General features: G+C 40.3%; 1 protein-coding gene across 2 annotated transcripts; it reads left to right on the top strand.

Annotated features, from left to right (window-relative positions):
• Window positions 1–3,592: 3,592 nt before the first annotated feature.
• Window positions 3,593–16,363, top strand: LOC112869458 (cystatin-13-like). 2 transcript variants are annotated; one of them, XM_025932599.2, is made up of 4 exons: window positions 3,593–3,821; window positions 6,358–6,689; window positions 12,339–12,452; window positions 16,188–16,363. In XM_025932599.2, the coding sequence occupies exons 2-4, from the start codon at window positions 6,462–6,464 to the stop codon at window positions 16,269–16,271; spliced, it is 426 nt and encodes a 141-aa protein (XP_025788384.1). In that variant the 5' UTR covers window positions 3,593–3,821; window positions 6,358–6,461; the 3' UTR covers window positions 16,272–16,363. The 2 variants fall into 2 exon arrangements, with proteins under 2 accessions (XP_025788384.1, XP_086555969.1); XM_086699843.1 differs by having other exon boundaries at window positions 3,594–3,821; window positions 6,355–6,689.
• The last annotated feature ends 1,014 nt before the right edge of the window (window positions 16,364–17,377 follow it).

Raw genomic sequence — 17,377 nt, 5'->3', positions numbered from 1 at the left:
TTTTATTCTTTTTTTATGGATGTATTTTATATATATATATATATATATATATATATATATATATATATATATCTCACATATTCTTTATCCAGTCATATATATATATACATATACACACATATATATGTATATGTGTATATATACCTATATCGCACATCACATCTTCTTTATCCAGTCATTTATTGATGGACACCTGGGTTACTTCCATAATTTGGCTATTGTAAATAATGCTGCAATAAATATAGGGGTGCGCATATTATTTTGAATTAGTATTTTTGTATTCTTTGGGTCAATACCTAGTAGTGTGATTACTAGATTTTAGGGTAGTTCTATTTTTAATTTTTTGAGGAATTTCCACACTGTTTTCCACAGTGGCTGCAGAATATTAAACATTTTATTTAGTAGTCTACTATAGATACATATTTGGGCTGTTTTCCTCATGTCTTTTTTTTTTATTAGAAACTGTAATACAGTGAATAATTTTCAATTTTGTGCTGATAGTAAAGTATTTCTGTGAGACAATGTCCCAGATTGTGGAACACTGTGCTGAATAATATGTAACTTTTAAATGTTTAACAGTTATTGCTAAATCACTGTTAACAAAGACTGTTTGATTCCTACTCTGTCAGTGCGGATGAAGGTGATTTATCAACAGACCATTGTCATTGTGTTTAATTTTCCCCCCATGTATGGGAGAATAGTGACATTTCATTGCTGGGTTAACTTGAATTTTTATTGTTGAAGTTAAGCTTATTTCCACATGAGTAACACAGACATATATATTTCCTTTCTGTGATTTGTATGTTCATGACTTTTTTTTCTGAGTTTCCTATTGGATTCTTGTTTTAAAAAATTACTCCTAAAAGCACTTTGATATTATGGAAATTAAAATTTACTGTGTCACATTTGTCAAATTCTTAGCACTTGTCTTACTTCCTTCCCACTAAGATGACTATAATCAAAAAGACAATAACCAGTTTTGGCAAGGATGCATGGAAATTAGAAACCTTATATGCTGCCGATGGGAATGTAAAATGGTGCACCCACTTTGGAAAACCATCTAGTAGTTCATCAAAAAATTAAATATAGAGTTACAATGCAACCCAATAATTCCATTCTTAGGTATATACTCAAGTGTCCATACAAAAGCTTAGAATAAAGATTCATAACAGTATTATTCATAATAACCAAAAATTGGTGTTAAAAGGAAATTCAATGAATAAGTTTGAAGGTCTAATTGGATTTACTAAATGATTCATGAGTTAGGCATTACCTGTCTAGAAAGTAGAAGGGAACTCTGCTGAGTTAAACAAACAAATAAACAAGTGTTTTTAAAGGTAGAGGGCAATTGAAGAAGAAGAAGAAGAAGAAGAAGAAGAAGAAGAAGAAGAAGAAAGAGGAGGAGGAGGAAGAGGAGAAGAAGAGGCACAAGAAGAAGGGAGAGGGAGACGAAGAGGGGGTAGAGGAGGATGAGGGGTAGGAGAAGAAGAAAGGAATTTATTTGCAAGGAATAAGTTTAAGCAAAGTCGCCCTTCTAAGGAAAAAAAAAAGGGGGGCCTATCAGTTAATTTCCTAGTGCTGACCAGGAAATTCCATGTTGACTGGTTAAAGATTCCATTTCTATGTGGTTGAAACTGTAGTTAGGTTAGGTATTAAGTCTTGGTTTACTTACTTGGGGCCTTTACCTAAGTGATGATATTTGGACCTGTGGTTTTCTTTTTAACAGTAGAAACAATCAAAATGTGCACTAATTGGTGAATAGATCAATGAAATGTGGTGTACACATACAAGAGAATATTACTTGGCAATAAAAAGAAATGAAGTAGCAAGACATGCTATAACATGAATGACTTGAAAAAATGCTAAGTAAAAGAAGCCATGACCAGTAAAAGGTCAGGTATCATATGATTCCATTTATATGAAATGTCCAGAATAGGTAAATCAATAGAGAAAGAGATTAATGGTTGTCTAGGGCTAAAGGGGGTCAAGAGGCTGGGGTGACAGCTTAGTAGTGCTGGGTTTCTTTTGGGAGTAATGAAAATGTAAACTTGATTGTGGGTTTGGACATTAAACTCTGTGAATATGCTACAAACCACTGAATTGTTTACATACATGGATGAATGGTATGGGAATTAGATTTTGATAAAGTTGTTTAGAAGACTACACTACACATGAGTAGTGAACCCAGATGCATCCCAGTTGCACTTTGAACACAAGGGACACTTTGAGTGACAAGCACCCAGCTGGGCCTTTCTTCAAATCCTGATGCTGAAGTCATGAGCAAAATGACCTGTGGGTCCACGCCCATCACAGCATTCATCCACTCTCCCACCCCACAGCCCCTCTTGCCTTATGAATACCACCTTCTTCAGAAGATATGGGGTCACAAATGCCTGGGTTCCTGTCCAGACCTATGGCACAGATGCCAGGTATAATGTGGATCAACAGAGGTGGCTACAGAGAGGCCTCACCACAAGCCAGTTGTTTTCTAACAATTGATGTGTGGCCAAGGGAAGAAATGGATTCCTTTTGAGTATATTGTCTGCTTGAATTCTTGGTTCACTTTGAGCCAAGCCAATGGGGAAATTGTCTTTTACTTTTGGATTTTAAAGAGCTTTTTCCATAAAAGAGAATTTCGTCCTTTGCCAAATATGAAATATCTTCCAAATAACTTAGTCTGTGTTCCCAATCTCTTGACTCTGTGTACATGTGTGCATGTGCAACAAAATGTGTGGCCAAATCAGTCGCTCTTTACCATTTTGGTGTCTGGGTTTTATGCATGCTTAGAAAGGTCTCCTCGAATAGAGCACACAGTTGTGTTTGTGTTAACACCTGTTAGCCAGGTGACTCAAGTTTTATGTGCCTAAGATTTCCTGTTTGGAGTTTTAGCTTATATATCTCAGGTATGACCCTCATTATGCTGATTTATATTTTGTTCTGGAAACACAAATATTAATTCCCAGGTTTCTGAATTCTTGGGAGCTCCCTCATTGTCATTGTAAGCTCTAACTACAGAGTGGGATGGAGGGTGCTCCTCAGCGGAGCCTGGCTTGGGGCCTGAGAATCACTACCAGAAGAGGGAACCCCAACAAGGGAGAGGGAGGCAGAATGGGGAATGCTTATCCGGGACAAGGTTAATGATGGAAATATAGCTAATGGGTCTGCTCATTTGTTCATCCTCTAGAGGTATGTTATATGAGCACTGCCATTGCCAAATGATGCCTTCTACTTGGTGTTTCTGGGGCAGCTCCTGGCAAGCCATAGGCACCACCTCCTCAAGGGCCTCCTGGTCCCAGATTCCGAGACTGGCAGTGTGGTGCCTCATCCTGCCTCTAGGACTATGGAGTCATATAACAGAAGCCTGACAGAAATGGCCATGAAGGTGCTTTAATTCCCAAGGGGTCAATTCCAAAGCCCAGGAATTTAGAAAGCAAGGAGGTATGGAACAGGCAAGATTTCTGCACTAGGGGCAGATACTGGTGGCTCTTACTGACCTTGTGGGCCTCTGAGAGCTGAGCGACCAATCAGAGGTGCCCCACACTTGAACAGCATCAGAGGGGCTGGGCTTACCTCACAAAGGGGTCATAGATGTGACCACCTGACCAGGGAGTGCAACCAGAGGGCAGAAGCACCCTTGAGCTCAGGTCTGACTGACACCCTGACCAGGGGCATGAACTGAATGTGTTGGGGCTGGAGAGTGGCTCACGAAGGGAGCTGCTTAGAGCTCAAGTCCTCAGGAAGGAGAAAGATACCACCTGTGGGTGAGGACAGCCAGCTTAAGCCTCAGCAAGCAGGAAAGTGGTGAAGAGCTTGGTTCTAAGGTACATCTGGGGTGTAGCTGGTGGGGAAGGACTGTGATGCCTGGGTGTCCTCCAAGTATACCCTGGGCAATTCATTCAGATATCATGGAGCAGAGAAACTCATAGGCCAAAGTTAGCTGCTTGAGCAAGTCCCATGTGTATCAAGTCAGTGCAAACCATCAGGTGAAAGGCTAGGAAAGGAAAGGGAGCAGATTAACACACTCCACATATGGAAGCAAGCAGGGGAGATGGAAAGGCCATCTTGCCAGGACCTTGGGCAACTCTTTGCTGCCTCAGGCTCCCCACTGATGGGGTTATGGTGTCCACAGTGGGGGTTTGATCAAAGTTGCACAGCAGGTCAGAAGCACACCCTGGCACTGAAGAGACACACAGGCAGGTCTGCCTGTCACAGCCAGACATCCTGAGGATTTGGTTGGTGGTTCCTAGGGTGAAGACACATGGGGCCAGGATAGCATCATTGTTGTGTGGTTGACATAAGACATCATAAATATTCTGTGTTCCATGGAACTCATGTGTAGTTAGTGTCTGATGGATATCAGGTGTCTTTTCGTTCTGCCATCACATCCCTTGTTCAACTTAGGCAAGATGTACTTACTGCTTGTCTGTGATGAACACAACTTATGGATTCTGCCTTTGTCTCTGCTGGGGGAGGAAAAATTTCCTGTCTCCTTCAAGATTCTTCTAACCAGACTAAGAACCAAATTGACATGCAACAAATTGACAGGAGAAAAATAAAATTTAATTTCATATACATGGGGAACCCACACAGATATGGAAATTCCAAAGACAGGCAAACTGAGGTATGCATGTGATTCTGAATTAAGGGAAAAGGGGCAGGGTCTGGAACTTCAAGGGGAAGGGATGTAATCCTCAGGAAGAATGAAAAATAATAGATGTTTGGTAAACAAATCTTTGTTGGGCCCACAGAAACAATGGAACACAGAGAGGGCTTTGATCCAACAGGCCTTGCTAGGTTCCTTCCTGTCTACCATACCTTGTTCACAGCATAATATAGTTGTTTGTGGTGGTAGCTCTCTTTCTGGAGCAGGCCCTCTATCTAAATTCTTCTTGGGCAATTGAGGGAGGGAAGGAAGTAAAGAACTTTTCCTGAATCTACTAGATTTTGATTGTTTTTTACTTTTAATTTTTAGTTTTTTAAAGTTTATTTATTTAGGGGTACCTGGGTGGCTCAGTGGGTTAAGCGTCCAACTTTGGCTCAGGTCATGATCTCACAGTTTGTGGGTTTGAGCCCCACATTGGGCTCTGTGCTGAAAGCTCAGAGCCTGGAGCCTGCTTCAGATTCTGTGTCTCTCTCTTGCTTCGCCTCTCCCCCTCTAGTGCTCTCTCTCTCTCTCTCTCTCAAAAATGAATAAACATTAATAAAATAAAAAAATAAAAAAATAAAGTTTATTTATTTATTTTGAGAGAGAGAGAGAGAGAGAGAGAGAGAGAGAGAGAGAGAGCTCAAGCAGGGAAAGGGCAGAGAGAGAGGGAGAGAAAGAGAGAGGGAGAGAGAGAATCCTAAGCAGGCTCTGCACTGTCAGCGTGAAGCCTAACATGGGGCTTGATCATGAACCATGAGATCATGACTGGAGCCAAAATCAAGAGTTGGAGCCACCTGGGAGCCCTGGTTTTGATTGTTTTTTAAATCAAAATAATCTTCATGCTAAAGTGGCTCATTTTGAGGTGGTCTGATCTTGACCCCTACATCTCTCAAGCAATTTGTTTCTTCATTACCTATATTTAACACATTAACTGTTGTGCCTCTGTCTCACGAACTACATCCTGATTCACCTTCTGTAGTAGAATGGAATCTCCTCAAAAACAAATTTATACTACAAGCTGTGATCTACACATTCTCATCTGTTAGACTGAGGTAAGTATGAAGGTATGTGTCAGGCAGGCAAAAGTTATGACACTCAGTCAAGCAGCCTGAGGCATTTACTTGAACTCTCTGTGAGTCCCACTTTCTTCCTGTGTAAAAAGGGGTTACTCGTTATGTGGCCCGAAAGGGGATAATTAAATAAGAGAAACATGTGACATCCTTATTATGAGGCCTGGCATGACTCAATAATACTCCATAAATAGATCTCAGTGTGATTGATAGTGAGCCTGACTGGAAACAGGGGAGATGCAGGGGGTACTTTTGAGGCAGGACAAAGGCTCTGGCTGAGGATTTTCATACATGCTCCTGGAGAGGAAATAATAAGATGAGTTTTGAGACCAATGTTCTCCCTGTGGCAGTGTGTCTGTTGCAGGTCCTTATCCCATTCTGTGCATAGAAACCTGATACAGGCAGGCACCTGCAGTGGATGTGTTGGGACCTCACAGACAAGGAGGCAGGAATCTCCTGGTAGGGAAGGGAAATGTTGTGAGTGCATGGAGGCATGCATCCTTCCAGAAAGAAACAGCCAAAATGGGAAAATGCTCTGAATTGTGATTGTGATTTATCACTCCTCTTCTCTTTGGGAAAGGAGAAAGAGAAGCCCAGAAGACACAAAGATAACAGAAGTTATCCCTCTTTCACTCCTAGCAGTGCCAGGAAGATCTAGGGGTGCAGAAGCAGCAGGGCCAGCCCAGCCCAGTCCAGCCCTGGAAGGAAAAAAGGAATAAGGCGTGTGCCCCCTTGGCTGAGGTGCCATGGCCAGACTCTGCCAGAGCCTGCTGCTCCTGGTGGCCACTGTGGCCCTTGTATCTGGAAGTGTTCATGCCTGGGGCAGGCCAAAGGTGGTGAGGAAATTCCAAGACATCCCTGAAACCTACGTCTATGTGCAACAAGCACTGTGGTTTGCCATGAAAGAATTTAATAAGACCAGCAAAGACAAGTACAGCTACAAGGTGGTGAAGGTCCTGAAATCCCAGGAGCAGGTCAGTGAGCATTTTCTTCTTGCTCTTTCTCTCCAAGATGCAGTCATGGGGGTACCATTATCCATGGAGGGCCACAGAGACCAGGGAGTGGAAAAGAGCTGAGAAATGTCTTTAGCCAAATATATATTAATTTTATTTTAGGGTTTTTTGGAGGAAAATTAATTAGGATTCATCCTTTATTATTCCAGGATGAAACATAAAATATCCATTAAAATAACAAAATTGATTATAGTCATATCAGAAAGCATAGGTGAGAACCCAAGAAGGGCTCTTGAAGGGCCCAGTTTGGGATAGTTTGGGCTGGTATCATCAAAATGAGTAATTACGGGCATGGATTGTAACAGTGAAAAAGCAAAGAAAGTGCACATCCAGCTTTTGCTGAAAAAAAGGAACCAGGACAGAGAAGGGAAGGCTCTTCTTTACAGGAAAATGCCTACCTCTAGATGTAAAAGACTATGTAAGTAGCAAATCGTAATGGCAACAACTACCTCAGGCAAACATCATCAATGAATCCTACATCCACTTGGTGGGACAGTGTGGAGGACAAATTGCTGGAGGGATTCTTTCATTAATTATAAGAGGGAAAATATACCCTTACAATTAGGAAATCTGGTGAATGCCTGGCTCACCCAATGCTCATCACCAACACTGGGACAAATTGACATCATGTGTCCCTGATGTGATGTCATGGAAAGGACACAACCTTATCTTTCTATGGTGTTCTTGTCTAAAATCCATCCCCTGAAAGAAGAGAAGGAAAAACAAAATAAAATAAAATAAAATAAATAAAATAAAATAAAATAAAATAAAATAAACAAACAAAATAAAATAAAGACAGAGAGGGAGGCAAACCATAAAAGACTCTTAACTATAGAGAACAAACTGAGGGTTGCTAGAGGGGATATGGGTGGGGGTACAGGCTAAACAGGTGATGGACATTAAGGAGTGATGTTGTGATAAGCACTGGGTGTTATATGTAAGTGATGAATCACTAAATTCTACTCCTGAAGCCAATACTACACTATATGTTAACTAACTTGAACTTAAATAAAATCTTGGGAGAAAAAAAAATCCATCCCCTGAAGGTAATACGAAGGAACAGTTAGACAAATCCATATTATAGAGCATTATGTAAGACCTCTTAAAAATATCAGTGTCATGAAAGACAAGGAGAAAAAGCAGGAAAACTGCTTGATTAAAGGAGATGTAAGAAACAGGACAACTAAATTCAATGTGTGGTCTTGTCTTATCTCTTGAATAATTAAAAAAAACATATAAAAGATGTTATTGGACTAGTTGGAGGAATTGGAATATGGACTGTATCATAGAAGAGAATACCAATGCTGTCTCCTGAGAACGATGATTGGACTGTGGTTTGGGGAAACCCCAGAGAATAATCAGTAGGCACACAGAAGGAAAGGGGGTTCAGCCAGTCTGGCTGGACTTTAAGAAAGGGAAGAGAGAGTGGCTAATGGGGCATGGGGGCTACCCTGTGACATCAAAGTGACATGTAGTACAGGGATGCATTTTTTGCTTTTCTTCCTCATTTACTAGCTCTGTCCCCTCTTGCCCCTCTTCCTTCTAACCTTTGCTGTACATCCCTCCAGGTCACCAGGAACCTACTCAGGTTACTCTTTTCTTAACAGGGTCAGGAGAGAAGGCTCATTTGGCAGCTTCATCCTCTATGAGGCTGGGACATTTGACCCCTTGTCCATCCTCAACACACACACAGACTTTGACTCTCTCCCTCACCACTGGGTGGCCAAAGTAAAGCCTCATAAATATCAATTGTCTTTGGGTCTCATTTATGGTTAGTGCCTGTCCTTAATGAAGTTCCCACCTTGTCCAAAACTATACTTTCATGGACTTCTCTTTATCTGTGCTTTTTCACTTCCACAAATAAATGGTTCTGCTTTATAGGCAGGTATTTAATCAAATATACTGCAAATTCTCATGTCCTCCAAATTATAAATTATTTTGTACTGTGTGCTATTTTTTTCCCCATGAATGTACATTTTATTTCTCAGCTCATAGTAACTCTTGAATGCAGGTAAGAATTCAAAAGAATCAGGTTGAAACAGATTCAAAAAGAGGCTAGAACAGAGGCATTTGAAATTCCTTGGAGCACCTGGGTGGCTCAGTCAGTTAAGTGTCTGACTTCACCTCAGGTCATGATCTCACAATTTGTCAGTTCGAGCCCCTCACTGGGCTTTGTGCTGACAGCTCAGAGCCTGGAGCCTGCTTCAGATTCTGTCTCCCTCTCTCCCTCCCCCTCCCCCACTTGCACTCTCTCTCTCTCTCTCTCTCTCTCTCTCTCTCTCTCTGTCTCTCATAAATAAATAAATGTTAAACAAAAAAAAAAAAGCAAAAAGAAAAGTGCTTGGTGATAATTCAGATTAAACTTAGTAACACACACACAGGTTCTATATAAAGAAAAGAGCTTTATTTTACTGGATGATTTAACTTAAACGTACAAAGATCTATATCAGGAGTTAGACAATTATAGCCTCCAGGCAAGTCTGGCTTGCTGCTTATTTTGTATGCCCCATGAACTAAGAATGGTTATAAGAAATAAAAATAGTATTTTGTGATATGAAAATTACATAAAATTTAAATTTCTGTGTCTATAAATAAAGTTTTATTGAGCATTGTCACCTGAATTATTTGAGTGCTGTCTAAGGCTACTTTTGCACTGCAATGAGAAGACTGTGTGTTCTGAGCCTAAAATATTCACCCTCCAGTTCTTAAAGAAGAAGTTTGCAACCACTTGCTCTAGTTCACAGTTGACTAAGGCTCTGCTGTAGATTTTGTGCGAGGTGAATGATGGTAAAAATGAGCACCATGGGTCCAATTATATGCTAATTTGTTTCAAGAAATACAGTGCAGTACTGTAAATATATTTTCTCTTCCTTATGACTTTTTTAAATAAAATTTTGTTTACTCTAGCTTACTTTATTGCAAGGATACAGTATAGAATATATATGACACACAAAATATGTGTTAATTGATTGTTTATGTTATTGTTAAGTCTTCTATTAGTAGTTAAGTTATTGAGGAGTCAAAATTCCCACTTGGATTTTTGACTGTGCCTGTAACCCCCACGTTGTTCAAGGGTCAACTCTGGTTGCTTTTCCTTTTCTTTCTCTATTTTGTTTTAAAGTTTATTTTAAGAGAGAGAGAGAGACAGAGAGACAGAGAGACAGAGAGGGAGAGAGAAAATCCCAAGCAGACTCTTTTCTGTCACTGCCAAGACCTATGTGGGGTTCCATATTAATAACCACGAGATCATGACCTAAGCCAAAATCGAGTCAGAAGCCTTTTTTTAATATGAAATTTAATGTCAAATTGGTTTCCTTACAACACCCAGTGCTCCTCCCAACAGATGCCCTCCTCAATGCCCATCACCCACCCTCCTCTCCCTCCCACTCCCCATCAACCCTCAGTTTATTCTCAGTTTTTAAGAGTCTCTTATGGTTTGGCTCTCTCCCTCTGTAACTTTATTTTTCCTTCCCCCCGCCCATGGTCTTCTGTTAAGTTTCTCAGGATCCACATAAGAGTGAAGACATATAGTATCCATCTTTCTCTGTATGACTTATTTCACTTAGCATAACACTCTCCAGTTCCATCCCTGTTGCTAAAAATGGCCATATTTCATTCTTTCTCATTGCCAAGTAGTATTCCATTGTGTATATAAACCACAATTTCTTTATCCATTCATCAGCTGATGGACATTTAGGCTCTTTCCATAACTTGGCTATTGTTGAAAGTGCTGCTATAAATATTGGGGTACAAGTGCCCCTATGCATCAGCACTCCTGTATTCCTTAGGTAAATTCCTGGCAGTGCTATTGCTGGGTCATAGGGTGGATCTATTTTTAACTTTTTGAGGAATCTCCACACTGTTTTCTGGAGTGGCTGCACCAGTTTGCATTCCCACCAACAGTGCAAGAGGGTTCTCATTTCTCCACATCCTCTCCAGCATCTATAGTCTCCTGATTTGTTCATTTTAGCCAGAGAGTCAGAAACTTAACTACCCAGCAGCCCTGGGGGCTGGTTGCTTTTCATATGCTCATTCAAATCTCGCAACTCATTACATAGAAACTACTTTCTTGCACTTTAAAGAGGAAACAGGCACTGAAGTGTTTAGTAATTTGCTCAGGAACACACAGCTAGTATGTAGAAAAGCCAAGATTTAAACCCAGGATATCTGCTAGGAATGAGCATATGTTACTGATTAAGTGATATGAATGAAGTGTGAGTAGTGGGACACTGTAGCCGGAGGGTCAGAGGGCCTGTCTATGGCAGGGCTGCCTCAGCAGCCAGGACCCCCATTCCCCTCCCTTTTCTGGGCAATCAGGGGTCAAGATAGGGCTGATGGTCGGTTGGTGGCTATTGAGTATGATTCAGAGCAGTTTGTTTTTATGATAATTTTAACTTGGAAGTATTACTCAGATATAAAGCAGTGTTTCTTAAGTGGACGTGGATTTTGCTTGGTAGGGAATTTTTGGCAATATCTGGAGGCATCTTTGGTCATCACAACCAGAGGGGGCTGCTGCTGACATCTAGTGGGCAGAGACCAGAGATGCTGCTAAGCACCCTACAGTTCCCAGGACAGCCCCCACCACAAAGATCGATCCAGTCCCAAAAGCTGATTGTATTGACATTAAGAAACTTGTTATCCCATCATAAAAACAAACTCTAGGAGTATGTTTGGATGTTGCTGAGTTAAAAAATGGAAATGAAGACTCAATTTCTGACTCATCATTTCCTGAGGGCAGTTGGCTCTGTCCTTACAAACATTTTATATACACATATATACATAACTGAAAAAATGTAAAGTATATATGATATTCAAGAACCATACTTAGAATTCTTTCCACCACAACCATTTTGTTTTAATGTCTGGGCAACTTTTTTTGAATGTCCAAAATGCTTACTGTATTTTGTGAATTGTCTCTGATTCTTCTAGGGTCAATTATTCTGTCTAACTTAGTGATTCTCTTTAATACTTTCTCTCCCTTAAGTCTTGTAAAATCTTACCTTGTTCTCACTTTTAAATAATGAAAGTCTCCATTTGCCATTGTGCATTTCAATTTCCCCATGGGTCCCTCTGGAATACAAGGACTGGTGGGGGGTTCTGCACAGGTAAAGAAGAGGACCTGAAGTCAGGGACTTAGGAGAGTGTATCACAAGGGGTTGCTAAAAGTACCGAGGAGAGAAGCTAGAGAGAGAAGCAATACCCTCCAAGTAAATTTGAGTTCTGGGATGTCTTGTCTTCTTCCCCCAATATCTATTAAGTATGAAGATATTTTAAACTCTGCTGTTTATTTACCTGGCTCCAATAAGCAAACCATTACCTTTCTGGGGAAAGCATTTTTGGGGGAATAGTTTTCTTGCCTTATCTTGGGGACAGTTGTCATTATTTAACATTCAACATCGTGATGAGAGACAGACAGAAGGAGAGGGATCAAGGGAAGAACCCCTGCCCCTCCAGTTATCCCAAAGTTTCTGGCAAGGAAACTGTAGGAGGGAGGCAGACAGGGAGACAGTCTTAGCTGTAAGTAGTCAACGACATGCTCGTTTATCAGAGATGGCAGTTGATATCATGTATTCGTTTATGATCTCTAATTTTTAAATTGCTCCTTGACAGGTCACAGAGAGTTTGGATTACTTTCTTGAAGTCAAAATTGCCCGAACAATGTGCAAGAAAATTTCAGGAGAAAATGAAAACTGCTTATTACAACAGGACCCCCAAATGCAAAAGGTATATGCCTCAAGTGGGGGCAGTCCTTAGTTAGGTCTGTGTACCAGACTGAGAACATCAATAGGACCAATCCTGCTTTGATTTTCTAGTTTCCTTTCTAAACCATATTCTGATCATATTCAGGATCCAGGATGGCCAGATTGTAGACACAGAGATTGTTTCTATCGTTTTTATTGGTGTTTGTTTGTTTGTCTTTTGTTTTGTTTTTTGCTGATACCACCTTCCCCTAACCCCCACCAGCATGCATATAGACACCTAGTGGCTTAAAGCAATACCTGTTCATTATTTCTCACTATTGTGCAAGCTGGGCTAGGTTCAGGTGGACAGATGTAACTTTTCTTTTCACTTTTTCAAATTTGTTTTGGTTATCTTTTCATAGAAGATCCATTTTTTCTTTTTCATGTTTGAAGCTGCATATACGTATATTTCTGTGTCTTCACAGAAGACACCTATTTAGTATGTACTTAAAGCTGGCATGACACATGGCTAAGCAAAAATAATGGCAGATTAGTGGTTCCTGAAAATTGCCCAAATGTGCAAATAAAACACATCTTCATATTCCAATGAATAGTAGGTATTCTAATGAATACCAAATGCAAGTCAATGGCTACATCTAGAAAGTTGGCTATTATTATAAATTATTAGAACTTCTCTTCAATTAAGTAATATTTTTATTTTTTAAGGTTTTTAAAGTTTATTTATTTATTTTGAGAAATAGAGAAAGACAGTGTGAACAGGACAGGGGCAGAGAGAGAGAGAGAGAGAGAGAGAGAGGTGTTCTTAACTAGTTTCTTTTTTTAATATTTAATCTGTGTATGTAGAGTTTTGCGTATTTTTCAAAAGGTTCACAAATTTTGGAACTTTCTCTTGTTCTTTTTTTTCTACTTAACAATATGTTTTGAGATTTGTTATGTTAGTACAATCTAATATTATTTATGCCAAATGATTTCTTGGGTCATTTAATGTATATAGAAATTGGCTAAAATTATTTGTATTAGTGCATATTAAGCTCTTATATGACTGTATTACATTGTATGTAACTATCTTGCTATTTTACATACCTGTGGTTGTCTTAAATTTTCACTTTTAACAAGTGAAGCAGTGACTGTTGAGACAGGTGCTGACTGAGCAGGTTTGGGACTTTCCCCCGGGGCAGGGGGGGCTCGGGAGTGGGGCCACCATACTGCCACACATGCAGCTTAAGCGTTCGTGGGCTACCACATGTGACTTACAACCTGTTTTACTCTCCAAAGTGGCTGAACCAGCATACCTTTCATCAGTGGTGTGTGTTGTTGTTCATGTTCCCTCAGCACTTGGGGTTGAGTCTTAAATGTTTTCATTCTGATGTATGAGAAAGGTGATCTTGTCACCTTTTCACATTGTCACTCCCTGATTTCTAGTAAGGTTGAGATGTTTTAATATCCCTAGTAATCATTAAGCTTTTCTTTTTAATATCTTTTTTTTTTTTTCTGGAGCAATATGTGGGTCCCTGTCAGGAACCACAGCCAATCCATTGGAACCCTCTGACCTCAACTCCTCATGCCTCCCACCTCCTGCCTCTGTCTCTCCTTGGCTGAACCCAACTGGAAGCCAGAGGGTGCTCATTGATGTGGTCTATATAGGTCAGAGGGCAAGAGTGCCCACTGACACAGCTCTTGGAGGGCAAAGGCACCCTTGGCACAGACAGTAGAGGTCATAGGGTAAAGGTGCCCATTGACACAGCCCATAAAAGTCATTGGGCTTTCGAGACATGCCAGGTAGAAATAGGAGTGCAGACATGGAGAGACACATGGAGAAGAGCCAGCATGGGGGCAGGGATGGAGACAGCAAGATCAGTAGGAGTCTGTGATGTTGGTTAGGATGCTAGAGGTACTGGGTTCTGGATGTCTGTGAAAGGCTTGGTTCAAATTTTTGATGGATTGGCCATGGAGAGTGAGAGAAGAATTGAGGATGACTTCAAGTCTTGTGGGGTTTCGAGACAGTTTGCTTTCTTGGTTTCCTCTTATGATCTCATCCTCTACATGGAGCTTCTGCTGCTCAGAAGACTTCATCACCTTGAATGCATCCACTTCTTATCACATGGAGAATCCTCTCTGTCTCTGTCCTTGCACAGGGTCCTTTCTCATTTCATAGAACTCTTACAGATTTGACCTAAACACTTCCTTCAATTATTTGTTGGGATTTAGAAATGATGAAAAGGCAAACATCTGAGCTCTTTGGAATATAAATTTAAAACTTGATATGATTTTAAATAGTTATTGGCCTGATTCATTTCATGTAGAAAATTTGGAACCTTCAAAAGTATTAAATTACTTAAAATCAACTATAAATACTCTTATGTAGAGTTTACCACTGTCAATATATTGTTATTTATATTAACTTTCCTATATTTTATATTTGTATTTTGTGCAGTTGGGCTCATACTCTCTACTGTATTATAATCTAGATTTTCACTTAATAATAAGTTCTAAGAATTTCTAAACTGTAAAATTATGTGAGAGCATCATGTAGTGAAACTGTGATTTCATTTAATGGTTTTACACATTTTTCTAAGCCAATTCCTGAGAATTGGTTAAGTTTTCCTAATTTTTAGCTATTATGAACAGTGCTTTAATTAATATTCTTTATTTCTATTTGAATGTATATCTGGTTATTGTTTCCATGCAGGTAAAGTTCCTGGAAGTTGAACTATACTCATTTAGTAATTTTTCGCTTCTTAAAGATTTTTGATATACATTGTTTAAATGTCCTCTAGAATTGATCCTGATATTTTGTTTTTCAATTTCTCTTCTTTCTGATTGTTTCCTGTCTACTTTGGCTGATCCAGAAATTAAGCAATTAGTTAACTGTCTGATAAATCCACTCTCTCCCCTTCCTACCACTGCTGGGAACCAGCTGAACCCATCCCAGATGCCACTCTAGCTGGGATGCATCCCTGGACTGGCCTTAGTTCTCCAATGGTCTGTCTGGATTGCTGGTAGCTTGGTCCTATTTTATTCCTCAAGCTGATTTTTTATCAGTACTTGTATATCAGTATTTTTATCTTATATAACTTCAATTCTATTGGATGTTGCCATTCATGTTTCCATTGATATAGTGGAGGCATTCCTAGTTTATATTTTTATTCTAACTGAGTAAAGATTTTAGTTGAACTCATCCCACACCAGGAACCTGAAATTCTGCTCATTCTGCAGGCCCTGGGAAGAGCTCTGTGTGTCCCCTTAGCTCCCTGGCTGCAGTCTTTGCTTCTCATCTCTGGCCTGATTTTGACCAGCCTCACCAAGGGATACATGACTCTATACTATTCTTGTTGGGTTGTAGCTCCTGGGTAGGATTCACTGGGCTTTCCATGCAACATGGAGTCTCAGTGGGCTGAAGGGAAGTCAGGGTGGCTAGATGAGCAACAGATCTGGAAATGAGGATTTCTGAGAATAATCAGTTTCTGGGGTCCAGCTATTCTGGGGTCCAGCTATCCATGATGGCTCAGACATCCGTGATGGCTTCAAATCACATGGAGATGAATTGGCAGTGGTCCATCCTGGTTAATGAGGCTGGCTCCTCTCCCAGACGGCCTCAGGTTCAACAGTTCCAGAGACTGTGGAGGCATGACTGGCTCAGGCAGCCTTTAGCCACCCTGAAGCCAAATACTGGTACCTGGAAATAGAAACATATGTTTATTTGTTTGCTTTTTATTTTTCTTTCTTATAAGCTGATTATTCTTTTTGTCTTTTTTAGATGTTTTATTGCACCTTTATTGTTGCAACCAAACCTTGGAAATTTGAGTTCACTATGCTGAAGAAACAATGCAAAGAGGTCTAATTATCTTCTAGCATATTCAGCTGCTCTCACTTCCATTTTAAAGAAGCAAAGACACTTGCAAAACATTTAAATAAACTGACCCATTGACTTCATTTTTGTGACTTTTTTGCTTTTTTATCTACTCTTTAGGGGCTGATACTGAGAACATAATGCCTTTTTACTGTATTGATCAGCCTGTTCTAATTGACTCTGTCATCTACTAGCAGGACAATCTGCTACCAACAAACGGAAGAACGTATGAACCTGTTTCCAATATCTCATTGAACGCTGAGGACAAATTACTTTTCACTGACAGTTGTTTCTGGAGAACTAACTGGAGGACAGCTGTTTCTGGAGAACTAACCAAGCTCAACTGTTTTGAGCTCATGTGTTATTTCATCAAGGTTCTGAGGGTCTGACTTATTTGGGAGTGTTCCTTCCATGGATTTCCACAAAAATCCTCCTGCCTAGGACTCCAGGGAAGATACAGTCCAATGGTTTAGAAACAGTTTTAGACAACCAATCCAACTGGAAGATAGTTGGGTCATTTTTAGATTTGCAATGTACTTTTGGTTTTGACGTGAAGCAGAAAAAAATGCAAGGGGATGGATATTTCATGGATAGTAAGCTGTTTTGTGTATGTGTGTGTGCACAGTTTTATGTGTTAGTTATCTAATGCTGCATGTCTAATCACCCTGCCCCTAGTGGCTTAAGAAATTTAAGTCTCTCAGGGTGTCAGTGGGTCAGGGATCTGAGGGAGACTTGGTGGGGTGTTTCCAGGTGTCACTGTCTCTCTTGAGTGAGTGTCTGAGCATCTACACTCAGTCATTGACTACACTGGCCTCACATGAGGGTTAATTTGGCTCTGAAGAATCCACTTCTCAGGTGGCTCACACTCATGACTACAAGTTGACGTTGGCCATTGACAGGAGATCTCTGTTCTCCTCCATGTCAGTCTCTCCACAGGGCTGCTATGTGCTTCATATGGCTTCCTCCAGATAGAATGTTCTGAGAGACCAAGATGGAAACCAAAGGGTATTGAGCCCTTTGTGATCCAGCTTCAGATGTCACACACCATCACCTCTTCCTTGTACTATTTGCCACCCAGATTAGTTCTGGTTCAGTTT

The sequence above is a fragment of the Puma concolor genome, chromosome A3 (genome assembly GCF_028749965.1).
Source record: "Puma concolor isolate L17-30 chromosome A3, mPumCon1.1.hap2, whole genome shotgun sequence".
Classification (NCBI taxonomy): domain Eukaryota; kingdom Metazoa; phylum Chordata; class Mammalia; order Carnivora; family Felidae; genus Puma; species Puma concolor.
Note: the sequence above shows the minus strand (reverse complement) of the source record. Positions and strands in the feature narration are given on the sequence as shown.

Excerpts from the sequence above, each read along its gene's own strand:
- LOC112869458 (XM_025932599.2), top strand. The coding sequence starts at position 6,462 with ATGGCCAGACTCTGCCAGAGCCTGCTGCTCCTGGTGGCCACTGTGGCC. Across the intron at positions 6,690-12,338 it reads TCCTGAAATCCCAGGAGCAG|GTCACAGAGAGTTTGGATTA; the intron begins GTCAGTGAGCAT and ends GCTCCTTGACAG. Across the intron at positions 12,453-16,187 it reads AGGACCCCCAAATGCAAAAG|ATGTTTTATTGCACCTTTAT; the intron begins GTATATGCCTCA and ends TGTCTTTTTTAG.